This window comes from Cupressus sempervirens, chromosome 10 (genome assembly GCF_028749045.1).
Source record: "Cupressus sempervirens isolate cs-2001-9-10 chromosome 10, ASM2874904v1, whole genome shotgun sequence".
NCBI lineage: Eukaryota > Viridiplantae > Streptophyta > Pinopsida > Cupressales > Cupressaceae > Cupressus > Cupressus sempervirens.
Genome location: NC_143127.1, coordinates 424,500,486 through 424,519,395, shown reverse-complemented (window position 1 = coordinate 424,519,395; position 18,910 = coordinate 424,500,486). Strand labels below are relative to the sequence as shown.

The 18,910-nt window shown below is 35.6% G+C and overlaps 1 protein-coding gene across 2 annotated transcripts in view; it reads left to right on the top strand.

The window, feature by feature from the left end:
* Positions 1 to 17,894, top strand: part of LOC149534512 (paramyosin) — a 42,920-nt gene extending 25,026 nt beyond the window's left edge. For both annotated transcript variants that reach the window (XM_089803089.1, XM_089803088.1), the window contains exons 5-6: positions 4,138 to 4,254; positions 17,175 to 17,894. In XM_089803089.1, coding sequence (XP_089659215.1) covers positions 4,138 to 4,254; positions 17,175 to 17,531 — 474 coding nt within the window. In that variant the 3' untranslated portion in view covers positions 17,532 to 17,894. The remainder of the gene's footprint in view (positions 1 to 4,137; positions 4,255 to 17,174) is intronic.
* The last annotated feature ends 1,016 nt before the right edge of the window (positions 17,895 to 18,910 follow it).

Below are 18,910 nucleotides of genomic sequence, written 5' to 3'. Positions count from 1 at the left end.
ATGTGAAACTTTAAATGCACAGACACGCTCATTGGTCTAATCACATAATGCAAAATGAGTCTGGATTTAACATATCACCGGAGGGTTTAATTTAACATTTAAAAGATATGTCAAACATACCAGGACGACATTGGTAAAACATGAACTGTTGAATCACTAACTCCATGTGCCACTGCTAGGGATATAAATCCTGCACACTAAAACACACGATCAAGTGCAATTGCATATAATAACATAGCCGAAGCAATAAATGTGTTAAATACCTAATTTAACCATTTACTCAGTTATACTGAAATAATCCATTTACATCACTCATGTTCGCATAAAGCATAATGAAACAAGAATGAAGTAAATCACGAAAGCATAAATCCACATATAACCAAATCAGAGATATGTCCAAAATACCAAATAACTAGATATCATCATAGACCTACTGTCATCTCAAAATGGCATCAACATGCAAATATGATAAACTGAACAGCATAGTAGTATAGCATCTATGATACTGAAACAAGGTATAACATCCGACCCTCAAGTCATCTCAAAAGTAACTTAACATGAGTATCAAGTATCTCACGGATCAAAATATAACAAGGTTCAGACTGCAGACACGAGAGGCACTACATTCCTGCCACCCTTCAATTTTGCTAGTGGGAGTCCAAAAATGACAGCTTCCAATTCTGCGTCATTATTTGTACTAGAACCAAGGAAGAAGGAATCTTTGTTAATGGTTTATACCAGAATTGAAGATAAGCAACAAAAAAACAAAAAATAAGGCACAATAAGACAATGAATTATCCTGGGAAAACCCTTCAACTTGAGGGAGACAAATCCAGCCACAAGAAAATATCACTCATATTTAATGAAAGAGCAGAAGTTAGATTTACAATTTGGCCAAACTTCCCAGCCGTCATGATACACCTCGCTAGATATAAATATACAGACAATCAAAGAATAGCAATTTGTTGTCATACAAATTCCTCATGGAAGAACATGTAAAATTGTCTTGACACCCTTCATTGGCTTGCTGTAATGAAGTGAAGACCCTTCATTGTCTGGACTCTTCATTGCCTTGGCATTACAGAGAAGATGATGATATGTGTTGAGTTGGCTTCAATTATATATATACACATATCGAATGTAGAAGAGAGAGAACTCTTGTAGCTATAACATCAACACTTCCTCTATGTAGGCAGTAATCTTTCCAGATTTCTATGTCATGGAGTCTCTCAATATGACACCCACAATGGGTACACCCATTTGTGGAAAGGAGGTTATCACTGAATCTCTCAATGCAATAACATCATGGAGTCTCTGAACATGACACCCACATTGGCTACACCCATTTGTGGAAAAGAGTTTGTCATGAAATCTGTTAATGTGATAGCATCATGGAGTCTCTCAACATCACACCTACACTCGCTACTCCCACGTATAGAAAGAACCATATGCACAAGTGCCTATCATGGAGTTACTCAATGTGATGTCATTATGGAGTCTCTCAACACAACGTCCACCATGGCTACTCCCATGAGTGGAAAGAGCAACATCTCTCAAGGGCTTTCACCTTATATTTCTCCGTCTCAGAGACTCATGCATTTTAGCACATAATAATAATCATTGATGCTGAGACTTCCTCTCAGCAAGGGCAACGCCAAGCCAAATCTCTAGGTTCATCAACTGGACCAGTGGACTCGAATGGTACACTAGACTCCCTCTGAATGTAATGATATTTGATCTCTACATGTTTTGTGGAGATCCTACTGGTACATTGCAATCTGCCCCTCTCCTTGCGGATCCACTGCAGCTCTTCACAGGTTCATGGAGCAATGAGTCGGCAGCAACACATTGCCAAGCAATAATACAAGCGAACCACAAACCAGACAGATTGGTCCTATCTTTACACAACCACTTGTAAATGCACATGAGCATACAGGTACAACCCATTCATAGGAAAGAGATTGCCAACAAAGATGCATCCACACAGAATGCACCTCAGAGCCAGTAGGGCAGAGATTCGGAACCAGAACATCAATGCAAGCCCAACAAGCCCCAAACTTGCTAGGACAATCATTACCCTTGAAAATAGGGGTACACCAGAGAAGATTGTCACAACCAACGCCTGCCAAATCTGTTTAGATCTACCGTGATATTCATCTTCATATTCCCCTCTGCATTGCCAATATTTGAAAATCTCTGACCATTCATATTCCAGTCTTCATTTCCATTGAGGACTGCAGAGAATCATAAAGCTGACTCTGCAGTTTGAAAACTTTAAATTCAGAATAATAAACTATGGACGACATTCACATCCATGTTTGTTGATGAAAGAAATGCTGGAAAATGTACTCATAGATTTCATTTGACAACTCAACACCATAATCTGCTAACTACTGTTGAAAGGAATGGTTCGAACCCAAATAGCAATTCGACACACCAGTAGTTTATGTTAATATCCAGAAACTGATGAGTTTAGCATTATGATAGACCTGTCAATTGAGGAACTCACTGCAGGAACAATAACTGTTCAAACACCCGAAGTGTGCCTCTAACATTATTTCCAGGTGATGTGAGAGTGGCCCCCCTTTCAGCCTCAGAATTGACGATTTAGTACAACAGACATAGGCATGCGGAGCACTATAAAGGAACAGAACAGAGGAATTAATTGCAGAAGTTTAATTGCCACCAGTAATAATATTAATCAACAGGAGTCTTGAGAGTTTAATACAACATAATATTCTCAAGATAAATGTTTCAAACATTAGCTTAATGCTATGGCACTCATCCAGATATGAGATAAAGAACCTTTGATGCTTTGATGTCCCTTAATTCAGTTAAAATTGAAACATAATTCTTCTTTTTAAATCAGTAAGAGGCCGAAGTCAAAATTAATTATTATGTGTGTTTGATTAATTATTATTATTCATTTATTTAACTTGAGTAAATTTGAACCCAAGACCTCCCAGCTAAGAGGCTCACAATTTACCGTTGTGTTGTAAAAATTGAAACATAATTCTTACCGTGTGTAGTACCTGATATTCAATTTAATATCACACTAAAAAACGATATAATACCTCTTAAATATCTCCACCGAGTCTTTAGACTTTGGTGATGAAACTTCTCCTTCCCGTAAATGTTAAATTAATCTCCAAAACATAATAATGTTTCTTCAACATATATCAAGTCCTATCACTCTTGTCAAAATCTCATGATATATATTACTTTGCACCTGCAAAGTTTTAAAAATTGCAGCGCTTTTGAAATAAGTGACCGACCATGAAATATTTCTGAAAGCCAATATCCTATAGAATATTTTTGAAACCTCACAGGTCTGGGAAGTGGGCCAACTCTAACATCATGTCAATGTTTTATACCAGAATTGAAGATTAGTGGGAAAAAAACAAAGATAATGCATAATAAGACAATGAATAATCTTGAGGATACCCTCCAACTTGATGGAAAATAACCCAGCCACAAGAAAATATCACACATATATAATCAAAGAGCAGAAGTCAGATTTACAATTTGGCCAAACACTACTTTCCAGCCCTCATGATAGGATCTCTCTAGTTACAAATATGCAGACAATCAAAGAATATCAATCTGTTTTCATGTGAATTCCCCTGGAAGAATATATAAAATTGTCTCAACCCTTCATTGTCTTGCTGTTACAAAGTGAAGACCTTTCATTGTCTTGACTCTTCATTGCCTTGCTGTTGCAAACAAGATGACAATATATGTTGAGTTGGCTTCAATAATATAAACATTTATTTTGAATACAAGAGAGAAAGATCCCACAGCTATAACATCAACAATCTCCCATCATAAAGTTTCTACAATCCGTGCAGCATTGCACTGGCCTCAGCTAACATTGGGTTAGCTTTGGATGCCCCATCAAAATTAATCTTAAAAAAGCTTCTAGGTTGGGTGGGTGAGGCTCTTCATCTTTTGCAAGCCTTTTTACCTTTAGGGCTACTTGTGTTTTTTCAGTTTTGGAATCTGTTCACAAAATCTTTCTTTGCTGTTTTAAATTGATATACTTTTTGCGTCAAATATTATATTTCTCATGCATGAATTTCAAAGATGAAATCTTCTACCATAATTTATAATTAATTCGCCTGTTCTTTGTCTTCTTAGGTTGAAGGTCTTATGATGGATATTGCTGCAGCAGAGGAAGAAATAGCCAGATGGAGGGATGCAGCTGAACAAGAAGCAGCAGCTGGAAAAGCTGTTATGGAGGAGTTCCAAGAAGAGGTATGATTGTATTCTTACAGTTGTTCATCTCTCTTCCATTTGCTAATTGCAAAATATAGTGCAGAATTATAAATTTACCAATAAAAATGCCTGTAGCAAGACCCTAGAATAAGTCCTGCAATCATGGTAGATAACATTTATAACATATTTCTACAAAATATTTCTGTAAGGGTTAGGGTAACATATAAATGCATATATACTACTAATCATTTCAATCTATTTTAAAATAATTAAAGGACACAAGCATCAATGGTTCCATTTCCATAGTCAACCATAATAGGGGTTGGATAGGAAGCATGCTAGGGTACCCTAAATGCACCAGAACTCAGCCCAAGCGCACAGAGTATCCAAACTCAACCTCTAGGCCCCAAATGGCAGGAGGTCTTGTCCATCCAGCATGACGTGGGTTACTTAGAAGGGGAACGCACACCTGCTCCCCCAATCATGATTATACAATAAGTTGGCTTAAATTCATTATATGTAAGCCCAAGAGTGTGGATGATCCAAACTCAACCTCTTTGGGTCAAGTGGCAGAAGGTCTTATCCATCCATCATGAGGTGGGCTACTTAGAGGGGAATACATACCTTCTGTTCTTATTGAGGGCCTCCCTAATCCTTATATGGTGGCTTTAGGAAATTTCAATAAATAAATGATTACATAGATTAATTACTATCAGTATAATAAAGGTAATGTGGATTATATAAGCAATTGCAAAATATTTATAGATTATATTTATTCAATTGTATAATAATTCTGCATGCTACGATGAATAATCTCTGATCAGTATATATATGCCTGATTGCTGACATCTAATGATAAACTGAGTGCTGATGCTGATTGCTTGATTCCTTGGATGATGTTTAATTCCTGAATGATTAATATTGACTGATTGAATTGATATAAGAATGGTTTGCTGATCTGCTCGCTTGTGATTGAATGATTTACTTTGACCCAATGATTTGGAATATTAGTGAATGATTATTGAATGAATGTGGAATTCATAGAGTGATGAGTGATGATTGGGTGAATGTTGATTTGATGTATTGGTGTGTAATGATATATAAGTGCTCCTTGAATGCATGGCAAGATTCTCCTTTATGCTTATATTTGTAAAAGAATCACCACCTTTCATAAGTATTGAGTCACCACTTTTCATTCTCACCTTTGAGAACAATATATTATTCCTCAAATTGATCTCCCTCAGATGTCCTCAATTGAAACCTTCTCTCCTTTATATCTTCCAATGCGAGGGAGGGCACACCTCTTCATCACGTCTTCCCTTTGTAATGGTCACAACCTTTGACAATTAGCAGTCCTCTAAAAGAGTCAATCCTTCATCATTTTTTTGGCTTTGAAAAATTCGCAAACTTTCATAATTGATACTTTCGAGAGAGTCGCAATCCTTCATAACCCTTAATCATTGCCAGCCTTTGAAAGAGTCACTTTGTTATTCCATTTGTTTCCTCTTCCACCCATCCTTCCTTAAATCCTATGCACCCTTACTCACTTCCTTATTTCATTCCTTTCCTCTTGTATCCATCCTTCCTTAATTCCTAAGCTCCCTTCTCTCTACAATCCTACTTCCTCTGTATGCCACTTCAAATGAAGTTTTCTTTTCCCTTCTATATCTCTTGTTTGAGGGAGTCACAACTTTTTATTCTTGCCTTTTGACCATTTATTAAAGTTAACTTCATTTTTTTTCCCTCATCTTTGTCGTCTTCTTGTGTAGCCCCTCTATTTAAGAAAGTTTGTTCCAGTTCTCATCCAAAGAATAATCCTCATATAATGGTCTAGATTCTATACCATTGCAAAGCACTACATTTTCAAGTACGTGAAATTGATATTTTCATATTATATGTTTACTGTGAGTTATTTTATATTTGTACCACCATTCTAATGCGTCTCTACTCCTAAGAAAATTAAGAATCTCTAATGAAACTAGGATTTTAGGAAAAAAAACATTCAATAGATAACCATTTTATCAATTCCAATTGACCCAACTTTGATCTGACCAAAACATGATATAGTTGGCCTTAAATTATAAAATGACATGAATTTTGATGACCTTTTCGGAAATGTTAAAATTTCAAAAAACACCTTGACTTGCGGCCTTATTAAAAATAATAAGTTGAAATAACTCACAAGATATTGGTGATAAAGATCTGATTTCTGGACTGTACTTCTTTATGAATCTCCAACATAGGTAAAAAGGATCGCTGAATTTCTTTCTGTCATTTGGTAGATATAGGCTAATCTGGAAAGCCAGGGTTTTTTTCACCTTTGCCCAAATCGTAGCTTTGATACCACCTGATAAGATCTACACAGAATAGAAATAATATAATGCAGAAGATAGATGCCACATGATAAAATAGATACCTTCTCCTAATAATACAGTGGAAGGGTAATCCTAACGAAGGCCTTCTCAATCTTGATATAATTTATTATTTTTACCATGACCCAATATAACTAACTTGAGAGATGGGTGCCACATGTCAGCATCTCCATCCACTCAGATACATTATAATATCACATCCCTAGGTAAATAACAGTTTTAATACCTACCAGAAAGGAACAAATTTAGATAGATTAGCTTTTGCTTTTTGCTTTTTCTGGATTTTCATTGTAAAAAGCTATATTTTTCTGCCGTGGGTATCTGAGATGCCTTGCTGGGTATGGCCTGAGCTTGTTTTGACAACCTCAGGCAGACCCACAGGGACAGACAAATTTCCCGTGAACACAGAAATGCTCAGCACCATGACGTAGACTTGACAGAAGTATGCTCCCGCTAAAGGCTAAACCCAATGTCAGAAGTTTTTTTGTCAACTTACTAATTTAAAGATAAAATGGCTGTTGTAGATGCGAAGGTCATAAAGGTGAACGCAAATCAACATGTTGGAGTCAGCTAATCCATTTTCAACAAAGATATAAGAAATCAAATAGTCCATGTTGTTGTGGGCATGGAGAATCCACATAGAGTTGAGCCTTTCATGTGGGATCTTTGTTGCCCTATTTCTATGTGAATCAGCCAACCGAGAGGGTTCAATTGACTAATTGCAACATGTTAAGCCTTTCACATGGGATATTTGTTGCCCTATTTTCATGTGAATCAGCCAACTGAGAGGGTTTAATTGACTAACTGCAACATCAAATATCCCTCTTATGTGGGATATTTGTTGCCCTATTTTCATGTGAATCAGCCAACTGACAGGGTTCAATTGACTAATTGCAACATGTTAAGCCTTTCGTGTGGGATATTTGTTGCCCTATTTTGTTAAGCCTTTCATGTGGGATATTTGTTGCTCTATTTTTGTGTGAATCAGCCAACTGAGAGGGTTCAATTGACTAATTGCTACATGTTAAGCCTCTCATGTGTGATATTTTTTGCCCTATTTTCATGTAAATCAGCCAACTGAGAGGGTTTAATTTGACTAACTGCAACATTAACAGGTTGTAACTGCCTTTTTCATCAGATATATTACTATGCAATATTTGAAATTTATTTTGGTTTGAATCATAAAATACAGGAACTATCACCTGCAATCAGCTAAATTCGTGGCCCAAACTCCAAAGGGCTTGAAATAGAGAGCTTGACCCTTGTACCTTTTCTTTTAACTCTTCAACCTTATCTTCTACATGTTCTTTGGTTCTTCAGTAAGCAAAGGGGCCCAAGTCCTTTTCACACCATTCTTCTGATTCTACTTTTATGGCTCTTGAGTAGGTTAAATATTGGAGTTCTGTTCACAAGCATTGGAGTTTCTCATCTGCTCTTTTTTGAGTACTTTGTTTTCTGTCGTTAGGTTCTTTCTTATCCTCTTTTGTAGATTCTTGGTGTGATAGCTTGCATATGATTTTTGCTTGATAATTATTGGTTGCTCAAGATGTAAAAAGCCCTATTAAAGTCATCTTTGTTTAACTTTCACCAACACTAAATGAACTTCTTTTGTGTGTCAAGTTTGATGGATCTCACAGATTTCAATTAATGATATCAAAAAATAATATCTGTAACATCCATATATATGCTGCGTAAGTGTGAGGGAAAAGCATATTAGTTCGAAGTTAGCTTGAAATCTTTAAACATTTTATTGTTATCACCATTTATTTTTGTCCTCTTGATATTCTTGGTTGAGTATTCAACTTCTTAGCCAAGGCATGTTGATGATGTTTAACCTCTTGCTATAGTCTATATGAAGACTTTAAATTGTAACATTGAAACTTGTTTCATGGAAACAAGTCTTGGGCAGTTCTCTTGCTTTTTTCTGAGCGAAGGTAGAATTTATCTGATCTTTGCCCCTGTTTAGCTGGAAAAGCCACTAAATGTATGGACAGGTGATATGTAAAATATTAACCATGAGCAATAATGGTGTATAAAGCCAATAATCATCATTTTCTGGCAGCTTCTATCATATAATCATATGATAAAACAGCTAAGTTCTGATCAACAGCTTGTGTGATCATGTTATTGTCAATATATGAGATTAAGCCTTAAATAAATCATGCCTTTAGTGCTGAATGAATTAGGGTTTGTAAACTTTCATTAAGTTTATACAATTTACAGTCATGTACAGTTATAAAATGGAAGCAAGAAATATCAGCTCATAATTAAGGCTTCTAAGTAAAGCAAGGCTGACAAATGTAGTTAGAATTCAACAGAATGTCATCAATTTGTTTTCCTGGGCTGTAACATTATTCCCTTGAATAGTTTCAGAACAATTTAAATTTAATAATTTACTGATTGTCTAAAGGCTAGTATGTCACGTGTAATATAGTTAGGCTTAATGGTGCATTAAACCACTGGTACATTATGTTATTGCTGAAAACTTGACCCAATAAATCCATTAATATAAAAGTAAAGGACCATTGGATGCCATGAACTCTTGTGTCATAGGTATCAAGAAGCTTTCTGAATGAAAATCTTTAATATGCCAGTGGATATCAGTGCACTGGCCTTTGTTTAAAATCAAACCAAGTCGCAACCCAACACATCCATCATACATTTTCCATGGGTTACCAGAATTTCGCACTAAGGGAATGGGATTGAAATTATAATAAAGAAAGCCTTAAATAAGGTTAAAATATAAATTATTTATGTTGCTTATATTTAAAGTTTGTTTAAATAATTTCTCTCATATCTATCAAAGGTTATGAAGGAAAGATGAGGAGTCATGTCTTTTGCAGTTAAACTCTATTCAAGAGACTTAGAGGTTAAGCAAAGAGGAAGATAGGCTGATCAAGCATTTTATTTTCTAATCAGTACTCCTTTTTGGAGCATTGGACTTTGGTTCAATTAACTCGAGGATGTAAGTTCTCTAGCTCTAGAATTGGAGGGCAAATGTTTTAAATTTCTTAACAATCATTCCGCACAGAAATTACCATTGTGCAGGTTTGTTTTAAATTAGGTATTTGGCATATTTTTGTTTGTTAAAATGTTTCCTTTAATTTCCTATATATACCTCTAAACATCTTGACAAATTGAAATCTCCCATATATACTGTACATCTTCCTAAATCTTCTAAGTTGACTCATGATTCTGGAAATTGACAAATCAAGAATAGTTTTGATCTTAGCTAGATCAATCTTGGCACCTTCCTTAGTAATACATGCAGCAAATACAAGCTGTCTTTGTAAAATATCATTTTGATTTAGTTTCAAATATTGAGTTTAAGCCCAGGATTCTAAAACACATATTAGAGGCTTCTCCATATCTTTGTTTTAATGATGAAAGAATGAAAGAATGAAAACAAACAAGACAAACCAAAATTCACAGTGATCATGATGAGTATTAATGTTGTCTTAAGCTGGTCACATTCCCTCACCACCACAAGATCTCAAATAATTGTATGTAAACACTACTGCCCCACAAAGCATAGTCAATAGTTCAGCTATTTGTGGAATAAGACATTTGTTCGTGATAGTCTTTTAATTGAACTCCTTGAAGTCAAAACATGAATGGAATGGACCATCTTCCTTTTGTTGTGTACTATAAGTATAGATCCCATACCTAATACTCAAGGATGCTTTTTTCAATAGTTTTGAATAACAGGTTTGAACACTAGTTCGAACTCCATAATGTCTTCTTTTCTTCTGATCACTTTTTGTAAGTACTTGAAAACAAGTGCATATTTATTAACCTGCTGCACTTACTTCTAATTTTATTTATCCAGTATTTGTATTTTGATTTCAACATTGAAAGATGCAAGTTATCTTACCTTTTGCAAGTTGTTTGCCCTTTAACAAGCTAAAATGTATTTGCTTGCAGCTGTTGGAAGCCCTCTAATTATAGTCAGCCTCCATTTCTATTCAAATTTGATGTAAAAGTCATCAAGTTTCATTTGATATTCATCCATTGTCTTCAGCATTTGCATTCCTACAACTACAACAATCTGTACCAGAGCCATCATATAAGAACCAGAGTATTAGTTCACAGTTTTCTAGAAGTAACATCAAGCCTTTAATCATTTTCTTGCATTTCATGGAGAAGTGTTGCGACAACCCTCAAACTTTTAGATGTCACCAATCTCATATCTATGAAATCATGAGTGCTCCTAGAATTAATGAAAATCACCAGTGTGAGGTCTGATGTTGGTGACACCCATCATGGCAGGAAGCGAAATAGTTGGCACTTCATTCTCATCATGATCTATTATATGGATCATTTCTTCCAAATCATAAGCATCCCTCCAAGAGTTTAGTATGTGTGTAAATCAGCAATAAAACAATTTTACTATTCTTTCCTTCTGTTGAGCAACTGAATTAAGGAAAAAAATAGTTTTCATAATATTTTTTATTTCTTACTCCACCACCATCCTAATATTAGGGCATAGTTTTTTCTTTAAATTGACTTCCAACCCTCTCCAAATATGACTCTGCTTCCTAGAGGACTTCATTAAGAGTGACAAGCTTCAAAGCATTGACTACCTTCTCTAGAGCCTTTCAATCATCAATAAACATGGCAACTGCCATTGTGGAGAGATATTCTTCATTAGCAAGCCAGCATTATTGAAAATTGAAATCAATAAGACTTGTATGCCAGTGTTCTTTGTTGCTTCATATTATTTTAACAAAGAAGTAATCTTCTAGGGTGTAGACTGTAGACCTTACAATTACAGTAAACAACTACAAAACCACCTCATTGTAAATGGGGAGCCCCTCATTTTGCATTAGCAAGTAGGAGTTGTTGTCTTAGGTGGGTTTAGTTGGCAACATTTTCAAGTCTCTAAGTCCGAGAGCAAGTTTGAACAATCTTGTCTTGGCAGGAAGTAATATTTGTCTGGGATTTTCATGAGGGTTTTGATGTCCTTTTGAGGTATTTTTGTAGCCTAGTCCTAGTGGAAAGGTAGAGTTTTTGTAATGTCCCCTTCTCCGCACTAGCTTGAATGGCACCTAGTTGGTCTATCTTTCCATCCGGATAGGCTAATGGCATGTGATTTAGGATGCTGGCCAGTCACAGGAGTTTAGGTTTCAGTTGAGGAGATTTTAATTGGGAAATCCTAAGGTTTAAGTAACTTAATTTTATTGAATTGAAAGATAAAGTACTTTATTATTTAAAGTCAATTTAGGACAAAATGACTTAAGTGACTAAAAAACGAAATAGTCTTTTATCCCACATTGCTAAGATGTTTGTATCTCCCCACACTTCGAGGTTATATAAGAAAGTTTTTACATTGGGATTGTCACCATGAGAATTTATGTTGTTTTCTAAAATCCTAAGAGTTGCTTAAATGTGACTGGATATTTCCCATGGACAAAACCCCTTAAGGAAAAGGGTGAGGCTGGACGCAAACCTGGCACTCACATTGCACTTTTAGAATTAAGGACTGGAATGATACGTTGATTCCAGGAGATTATAGCTCCAGGGCAGAAAGGTGATTAAAGTTTGTAGTGTCTAACACCACACACAGGGCGTTATCTGGAAAGTTAGAGTTGGACGTCAAGGAAGAGTGGACAGTCATCTCATTGCAGAAGAATAGTTCCCCACCTAAGTACCATTTTCAATCCAGCAGGTTGTGACAGAGAGGTTTAGCATAATACTCCAAAACTGGAAGCGTAGCAGATAAGGAGGACTGAACAGCAGTCTGGTTTTCTTTACAGCAACTGCCACACGTGAGTATCTTCCCAGAAGTAGCAGGTCAGGAGTACTAACAGGAACAGGTTACAGAGTTTGGAGGATCTGCAAGGGCGATTGTATACTTGGCAGGGACTCGGGGTCAATAACTCAGCATTAAGAACACCCTCACCATTCCGTCTGATCGTATATCAGTCTACTCTAGCCACAGTGAATCCTGAAGAGAGAACGAAGGTGAAGAAGTGCAGTTGGGTTCAGTGTATAACAGATGACAGATGGCATTTCAGATCAGAATCAAGGACGTGGATGGTGGGAGGACCTTCAGGACACATTTGGCCCTCCAATCTGCTATTCACATTAATAACGGGTCTATATACTAGTTACCAATCCACATTCAAATCACTGTATGTTCTTTTATATATGAAGTTGGAAACCGGTCATCAGTTCATTGTGCAACAGCTGTAGGTTTGTTAGCATGATTAGAACTCGTTATTGTAATATTGTGTGTTCGAACCACCATTTAGGGACTTGTTAAAAGAACACGATTTCATAGTTTAATATTACTACTTCATAACTTTCTGCTAGAAATCGGTACAGTGGTATGTCAGAAATAATTTTGCTTAAGATCTTGTTTACATAACAACTATTTGATGAAATGCTTGTTAGTCCAAGTTCCATATTTCTAACCCAATCTGGCAGAGATTATTACAGTTTTAGTCTAAATGAGAAAGGTTTACATGCTTGGGAGATGGGAGAAGGATTGTGAGCAAATGCGTAAGGTAGCGGACATCCTCTCATTAGAGGATTTCCTCCTCTACCTCTGGGATTTCCACCAGCTATTGTCTCTCCCAGAATCGTCAGGATTTTGCCTCAGGACAAAGAGATGTGGTGCAAACTTGGTTGTTTGGGATCCATAGTATGGCAGCAAATTGATTGATGCAATGTTAAAACAATGAAGAGGACAAATAGTAATTTTCCCAAGGATAGCTGCCACAGTCATGCGTGGTGGAACCCTTATCCTTACCTGCACTTTTACCTGGATAGGTAAATTAGCTTATATCTATCAAGTTTATATATAATCCTCCGTTTACTCCACTAATCAAAAAATGTAAGAAAACGTCCCACACACACACTCATCTCAACCCTTATCCATACCTGCACTTTACCAGGACAGGTCACTTAGCTCCTACATATCAAGCTTTTATAATCCCTCTTTTACTCCACTAATCAAAAAATGTAAGAAAACGTCACACACACACACTCATCTGAACCCTTATGCATACCTGCACTTTTACCAGGATAGGTAACTTAGCTTGTATGTATCAAGTTTATATATAATCCCTCATTTACTATGCTAATCAAAAAATGTAAGAAAATGTTACATCATACATTGCGATCTTTCCAACAAGACAAGATAGGTTGAAACCTATGCTCGTAGGACATGTGTTCCCTACCAAATATGACCCTATCCTTCACGGGATGTTCAGGGACAGGCAGAAAATGTCCACCCTGATGGAGCTTAAAATTTAATCTCCATTATTGACCAAGATAATTGAAACACGAAGTTTGGAAGTTATAGAAACAGTCCCTTTAGAAAGTTGTATTTAATTATTTGTTTCAAATCAATGCTGCCTTTAAGAAAGACATGCCAGCACAGAAACAGATTGAAAATGGTAAGGATTTGAAAAGGAAGGAGCATCTTTGATGGTTTCAGACGTTAAAGAAGGTGAATCACAATCTATGTTTACAGTTGCATGCCAATGAGACTCCATTCATCTGCAATATGCGATGATTACACAAGATGAGAGTCTCATCGATAGATACATGCGATGCCTTTATGAAAGGTGCCGAGATTTGATCCCTCTCAGAAGTGCTATTAAAGTCGGACCAAGTTTCTCAGAATAATAGTCTGGTTGGTATATTTCTTTGACCTCCAAATACAACGGCGAGAATCGTCCTCAAGCAACAATTGCTCCCAAAACAACAATGATACAACAACCTACTGCTAAAATCAAAGATAGGAAGCCTTGCGTGACAGCATGAAGAAAAGCTCCACCATCATGATTCAGAGTGTCATTCACAGCATTAAAAAACTCAAAGTTGGTCTTCCCGTGTTGAGCAGCTAAAACATTACAAAAAATTTCATGCTCGATAATTTAAAAAGAGGATAGCGGAAGAGATTAGTATAAAAGAAATTAAGAAATATACATGCGAATGGTACAGTTTATGATGATTAAAAAGCCCGAAAGTTAAACTAAAGTGCTGATAGTAATAATATTAAGTAATATGAAGAGGTGCAATTAAAAATTACAAAATATTATTATTGAAGGGGCGTGAACTTAGGGATGTATCTTTCTTTAGAGACATAATCTTCAATATGAAATGCCATATATAAATAGAAGTTATTTTATTTGAAAAGGAAAAAAGAATTGTAATATATTCAAACATTTGTATTCTCTTAGGAGAAAAGTATTTTTATTTTATTATTGTATGGAGGAATAAAGGGTCTATTATGATTTTGTAATATGAAGTCCATTATTTTTTTAAAAATAAAATAAAATGTCTTTTGCTTATTTTTAAATGGCATGGAGATTTAAAATGCAGGCGAATCGTCCTTCATAATTATATTTTAGAATTTTGTATATGATTTTGATATCAGATAAGTGGACATGGTCAGTTGGCATTTTAGATTTGATCATCATAGGTGTTGTGAAATATTAAATTGTTTCCGTACCTCTATCCAGTTTGTCTCCTTCTCAGCGGAGTTAAAATTCAATCTGGACTAATTTAAGATTGCATTATAATTGATCTGTGGCATCTAGATTATTAAAATTGTTGGCAGTATAAGTGCATTGAACATTATGAAGTTGTATGTGAAAATTCTCTAAAGTTGACTCTATCGCTTGGATGAGCAAAGGCACTGGTCTTTTTATTGAAATTAGAAAATCAATATATTCCTTTTGCAAGCATCAATTCTATTATTTACAAAATTTATACAAAACATTCAATTATCAAATATTCAGCATCCAATTTTAGTTTATTGAGTTCGAGGACCTTGCCAGTCGAAGAAATCCAAGTTTAAATTCGCTATAGAAAACCTTGAAACCGGATAGTCAGCATTTGAGGTAAAGGTTAACCTGCCTGGGTGTAGTGGAGCCCGAAGTGCAGGGGAATCAAGAATTATTCCTGTTCATTGGCCAGAACTGATTGAGAAGTCCTATCGGAGAAGTGGCAGGCTCTTGAATTTCTAATCTGCAATTTTGGGAACCAACACACCCCTCATCCCATATTTTGCAAGACATTCATTACGTCTCTAGTATGCTTAACTTTTTGTGGGGGACACTTACATGCATTGTGTGATGGTTAGCTGTACCTAGTACATCAAGGAGTGCCATGATGCCCCCCCTGGCCCCAGACACACTCTAGTTCATTTATTTTAAACACTTACCTTTCAATACATGTTTGATTTGCAATGCCCATCTAACATTGCCATAACATAAAAACGTATCTATGTCCACTGATCCGCTATCAATCAGTATTAACTGCAAATGCCAAAGATTATGTCCCCAAACTAAAAGATATTGTTGCCAAAGCTTAAAACAGTACTACAACTGAACTACGATTAGAAAAGATTAAAACTTTATTGTCTTCTAGATCCTGTGACCCTCACATTTATCTAAAGTTTTCAAGTCATTTGTCTATACCTTTTTGATATGAAGCAATGGCAAATCAGACTCATTTTTGTGCTATATCCAAGCCATCAACCTTGATAACTTGGTTGTTATAGATCTACATCATTAAGCATGATTCCAGCAATTCTAACTATAATTCTGACCAAGTAATAGGCTAACAATTAGTCGTGATTACAAGTACAAAATACATATCCCCTGTTGCATATCTTTGCATCTTGACAGTTTTAAGTCATACTCAAATATTATCTCGTTTCATGCATTGGACAACCAATTGTGTCTTCTAGATTTTGCGACCCTCACATTTATCTAAATTTTTCACATCATTTCTAAATACCTTTTTTATATGAAGCAATGACAAATCACACTCATCTTCTGTGCTATATCGATGCCATCAGCCTTGATAACTTGGTTGTTATAGAGCTACATCATTAAGCATGATTCCAGTAATTGTAACTATAATTCTCACCAAGTAAAAGGCTAATGATTAGTCGTGATGACAAGTACAAAATACATATCCCCTGTTGCAGATCTTTGCATCTTGACAGTTTTAAGTCATACTTTATCTTGTTTCATGCATTGGACAACCAATTAAGTCTACAAGGACTGCCGTAGACAAAGTTGACATTGTACACTCGTTATACTGCTGAATACAAGTTCAGTCATATTTGGCAGGAAATGCCTCTTTTATAGCACAAAAATTTATCAATTCTGTCTCACACACTTCATAGAACATTCCTATCTGTTAGTATCCCAACTGAGGTCAAACTGGAACATAACCAGTTATCTAGTTATTTAAGTTTTTAACCATCTCTTAATAATTTTGACAGCAGAACATGCAATTTTGAAGGCTTCACGAAAACTTCAACAATAAATCCCTTACCTCAATACACACACCAGTTAGGCATGCTATTATTAACTCATCCTCCTAGGTATATAAGGATCATAATTCCTATTCAATTATGCATGCTCACAAAGTTCTTATGAAGACTATGATGAATGCTTGATCCATGTTATCAAATGAATATTTGAAAGGCCCATAGACATGGGGGAGCATAGGTTACAATAAATCAGAACGGATTTTGATGAAATTTGCATCAAATACTATCATAGAACTTGTATTGATTTTAATTTTTTTGCAAAGTTTACAACTGTTTTATTCTTACAGATAAAAACACTCAGGCAAGACCTTGAAGAGATGAAACAGTCATTGGATGAAGCAAATAGCAAATTGAAGTCCAAAGAAGAAATGGCAGCAGCTGCTGTGGCTGCCAGAGATACGGCAGAAAAATCATTGCAGTTAGCGGATGAGAGAGCATCTAGACTAAGGGCAAGAATTGAGGAACTCACAAGACAATTGGAAGAGTTAGATGGGGGAGATGAGCAACAGAATATTAGAAGAATGCGATATGCATGCTGGCCTTTGCAGTGGCTGGGAACGGGTACACTTGGAACTTATTTTACAGCTTATAGAGATGCAAATGGCAATTCCGCTGAGATGGAACTTTCAGACCCTCTCCTTTAAAAAGATTGATTGTCTTCCAAATTGACAAAAAATCACGGCTTCTGTATGATTTGCTGAGAGGAAAACATCTGATTGGACGGGCTTTGCAAGGTGCTTTACAAAGCGACTCGTTGCCCTAGTTCAAAATTGTACATTGGAAGTCATTGTTTAATTTTATTTGTTAATATGTTCGTGCATGTGAAGTTTGTAGCCCCAATTGTTGGTTTTCAAAGAGCTGCACTCAATTGGTTGATGGCTGGAATTTCATATATTCTGGGAAGAAAAAATTGTGGCCGATTTATAAAAGGCTGCAACATGTTTTCTTGTGTAAATTCAGAAACAACATTTTTTGAAAAATAAGAGCAGACATTATTTGTGGACGAATGCTTTATGACATTTTAATCTTTGTTTTGCATTTCAGCTGAGACTGTATCCTGCTTGTAATAGGTAGGTATGCAAATGTTTTTGACTCTTTCTATGTTCCTTGAATAATTTTTGAGAGGGGCATTTGTTCATGTTCATCACAAAATGCCTAAATTTGGTAGCTTATAAAGACACAAGAATGCCAAATTGCACATAGACTGCTTGCGATTATATATATATAATTTTTCCTTTCATTCCCAGGGGTTCACCATATAGAACCATAAAAAATATCAAGCCAAATCAATATTATTTTTATGAGAGAGATCGACCCACATAGGAAGGAATTTGAAAACAATCCCATGCATATTTAGCATGACGGTCATTCATGTTGTGAGGCATTTCTTTAAATCAGCAGTTGCAATTTATTTTATGTTCCCTTTTTCTTCACAACTTACAAACGTTTAAGCAGTTTCGTGTTCTTTTCGAAATTTCAAAGTGAGAGAAAATTTAGGATCCTTTGCTATATTTAAGTAGAGTTATTATTTAAGAATTGTAATAAGCTATGAGAAAAGATGAGGGACTGAAAATAAGAAATGGTTGCATAGTGCCAAAAACTAGATGTGGTTCCACAAAATTTTCTCCTTCCTTTTTAACAAAATTTTATTTCAATATTTTTCTGTGTAAATTATTATTAATTAATAATTCAAATTTTAAGTTTTAAAAAAAATTAGTAAATGAATAGGCATGGGACCATAGCTTCACCAATATCTCTTATAAAAGTTGAGCAGCCATTGTTAGCCAAAATAAGTTAAAGAGTGGTATGTGAACATGCCCTTTGTGTGTTTTTATAGAAGTCAAGAAAGGAAACTTTATTGAAGGGAGAAGGGGTGAACATGATTACTGAAGAGATTCAAGTATTCTACTGAAGGTAAAAGGCTAGAATCAAGATATTTTTTAGTGGCTAATATTTGTCAATTGACTAATTTTAGAAATTTTTTGCTAGTAAATTGGCTAATAATTTAAGATTTAATGCAACC